Here is a 2,500-nt window from a genome sequence, read left to right as displayed (position 1 = left end):
TTCTGAATACATGGTTTAGGGTTCAGTCCCAATGTGTGGCACTTTGGATTAGTGTCTTCTGCTATAGCCTTGGGCCAGCCAAAGCCTTGTGAGTGGTTTTGGAAACAAAGTACCCTATCATATATGCATATGCATGAATGTGTGTGTGTGTGTGTCTCCTTATTTAGTTATAAATGAGTGTCACTGTTATACAAGTGGTGTCATTCATTTCCAGTATTCTGTGAGAATATGTTTGGCCATGGGGAGATATTACCTTGCTTGGAAACAAGTGAGGATTGGTGACAGGAAGAGTATCCAGCCGTGGAAAAACTACTTCAATGAATTTCATCCACCCCATGCAAACATGGAAAAGTGAACATTAAGATGATGATGATGATGATGATGATGATGACGACAACAGAAATATTTTGGCTGTTCTTTGGTAAATGTGACACAAGAAGGATAATTTCAAAGAATTAAGTTGACCATGAAATCAATCGTGTCAGACCGATAAAAGATCTGACCAAAAACTAAATAGAACATTTGCACAGGTACAACATCGATTTTCAGGAACCCTTAACTCCAAACCCATTCCAGATTACCGAATTTTCTGAAGCAGGGGTGGTCACCTTTTATTTCATTTCTTAAGTTTATTAGTAAAGTGGTCAGCTAGGCAAAATGCTTTGTGGCTTTACAACCCTAGTTCAAATTCTGCTGAGTTCAACTTCATATTTCATCCTTTTAGGGTTGATAAAATAAGTACCAATTAATCACTGGGGGTCAATATAATTGACCGATCCCCTCTCTTGAAGCTGCTGGCCTTGTGCCAAAACTTGAAGTCATTATTCGAGTAAATCTAATGTTTGCTTAATTCAGAGCATGGTCACCTTGGTCAACAAACAATAAATTAAACAACTATTAAATTTGCTAAAATAATGAAATTAAATATAAGTACCTCTACATTAATATAAATGATGCAAGGTTATTAATACAAAGTACTGTTCGGTGCAGGGTACCAATAAATTGATCTTGCAGTTCTTTCTGATAAATTAGTTTTGGTTACAATGTCCAGAAATTTGTGCTCTACTTGCAGTGGATTTGAACTTGCAACCATACGTTGGTCATCTTATATTTTATCCAGTGAGTCATCTCACCTGCATACCAGAAATAACAAGAAGAGTTCTGTATTAGAGCTCAGTTTAATTTCTTTTAAAAGCTTTTGCTTCAGTTTATTCCAAGAGCTGCTGCAGTTTTTGTCATTTATCAATCAGAGACATTTGTGGTTTAATTATTTTGATAATGATTAGATAGAAATTCTAGAACTGTCTTGTAGACAGGTGAATAGACAATGGTATCGGTAGCAGACAAAAGATGTGGAATAAATCTACAAAGATCAGAATGTAAGAAGCCAGTTTAAAATGTCAGAGATTGTTGTTTGATTGTGACTGTTGGTAACAGATGGGGTGGTGGTGGTGGTGGTGGTGGTGGTGAGCTGGAACAGCAGTGGTTTACCAATTGTATACACACATTACATGCGATACACAGGAAACATATGTGCAACATGTATAAATACATACACATCTATACATACACATTTATGCATACACACACATGCTTATCACACACACACAAATATGCCAACCACATCACTTACACATGCACACACACATACGCACACGCACTCTCTTTCTCTCTCTCTTACATGTACACACTATCTCTCATATATACACATCATCATCATAAAAATCTCCATAACAATGATATCAGTTAATATGTTGTATGTTATATAACATCTAGACAACAATGATGACAGATAATATTTTGTATAATAACATATAATGCCTGATTATTTTTACCAACATTTTAGTTGGGTAAGTCTGATGATTATGATGGACCCTTAACTACACTAATCTCTTGATGAGCCATATCCAGGTCAAAATTTTTCCAAAATTCACAAAGCTACCCTTAAACTTTCACTCAATCCGAGTCAGCAAAGTCTTCTGTGGATAATGCCCTCCTTCTTCTGACTAATTGTAAAATAAAAAAGACTAATGTAATTATGGCCCATTTTAGATATATATCTTATTCTCTGATCTTCTTCTATATAACATAGGTTATTGTCTTATTAAGTCCTTAATACTGCAGCATGTTGGCCTATAGGGTCCTTAATTGTGCTGACTTATGTTGCCCCTAATAGTGCATCACGTTCACCTGTCTGTCTGCATGTTAATCCATGTGGACCTCAGTAGTGTAGCATGCTGACCCCTGTCCCAAATAATGTACTATGTTGACCCTTATGTCCCACCTTGTGAAGTTCAGCTGTGGTGTTCTTTGTCTACTTACCCCAGAGGTCCAAGAACTGGGACAATTCTACAATGGTGTGGGATACTTCCACCACTTTTCCGACGCATATAATGTAAACCTTCCCACAACTGGAATGAGAAAAGAATGACATTGATGGCTAGGTTTTAGATTTTGTGGAGAGTCTTGGTGGTGTTGATCAGGGTAGTGGAAGTGGTAC

The 2,500-nt window shown here is 36.9% G+C and overlaps 1 protein-coding gene and 1 long non-coding RNA gene across 4 annotated transcripts in view; one reads left to right on the top strand and one right to left on the bottom strand.

The window, feature by feature from the left end:
• The window catches only part of LOC115215564 (high affinity cAMP-specific and IBMX-insensitive 3',5'-cyclic phosphodiesterase 8B-like), a 529,283-nt gene that overhangs the window by 75,223 nt on the left and 451,560 nt on the right, over positions 1-2,500 (bottom strand). For all 3 annotated transcript variants that reach the window (XM_036505860.1, XM_029784763.2, XM_029784764.2), the window contains one exon: positions 2,323-2,411. In XM_036505860.1, the coding sequence (XP_036361753.1) occupies positions 2,323-2,411 (89 nt within the window). The remainder of the gene's footprint in view (positions 1-2,322; positions 2,412-2,500) is intronic.
• Positions 1-2,500, top strand: part of LOC118764812 — a 17,669-nt gene that overhangs the window by 7,149 nt on the left and 8,020 nt on the right. The gene's annotated exons all lie outside the window — the stretch shown is intronic.

Source organism: Octopus sinensis, linkage group LG9 (assembly GCF_006345805.1).
Source record: "Octopus sinensis linkage group LG9, ASM634580v1, whole genome shotgun sequence".
In the NCBI taxonomy this organism is placed as follows: Eukaryota; Metazoa; Mollusca; class Cephalopoda; order Octopoda; family Octopodidae; genus Octopus; species Octopus sinensis.
Note: the sequence above shows the minus strand (reverse complement) of the source record. Positions and strands in the feature narration are given on the sequence as shown.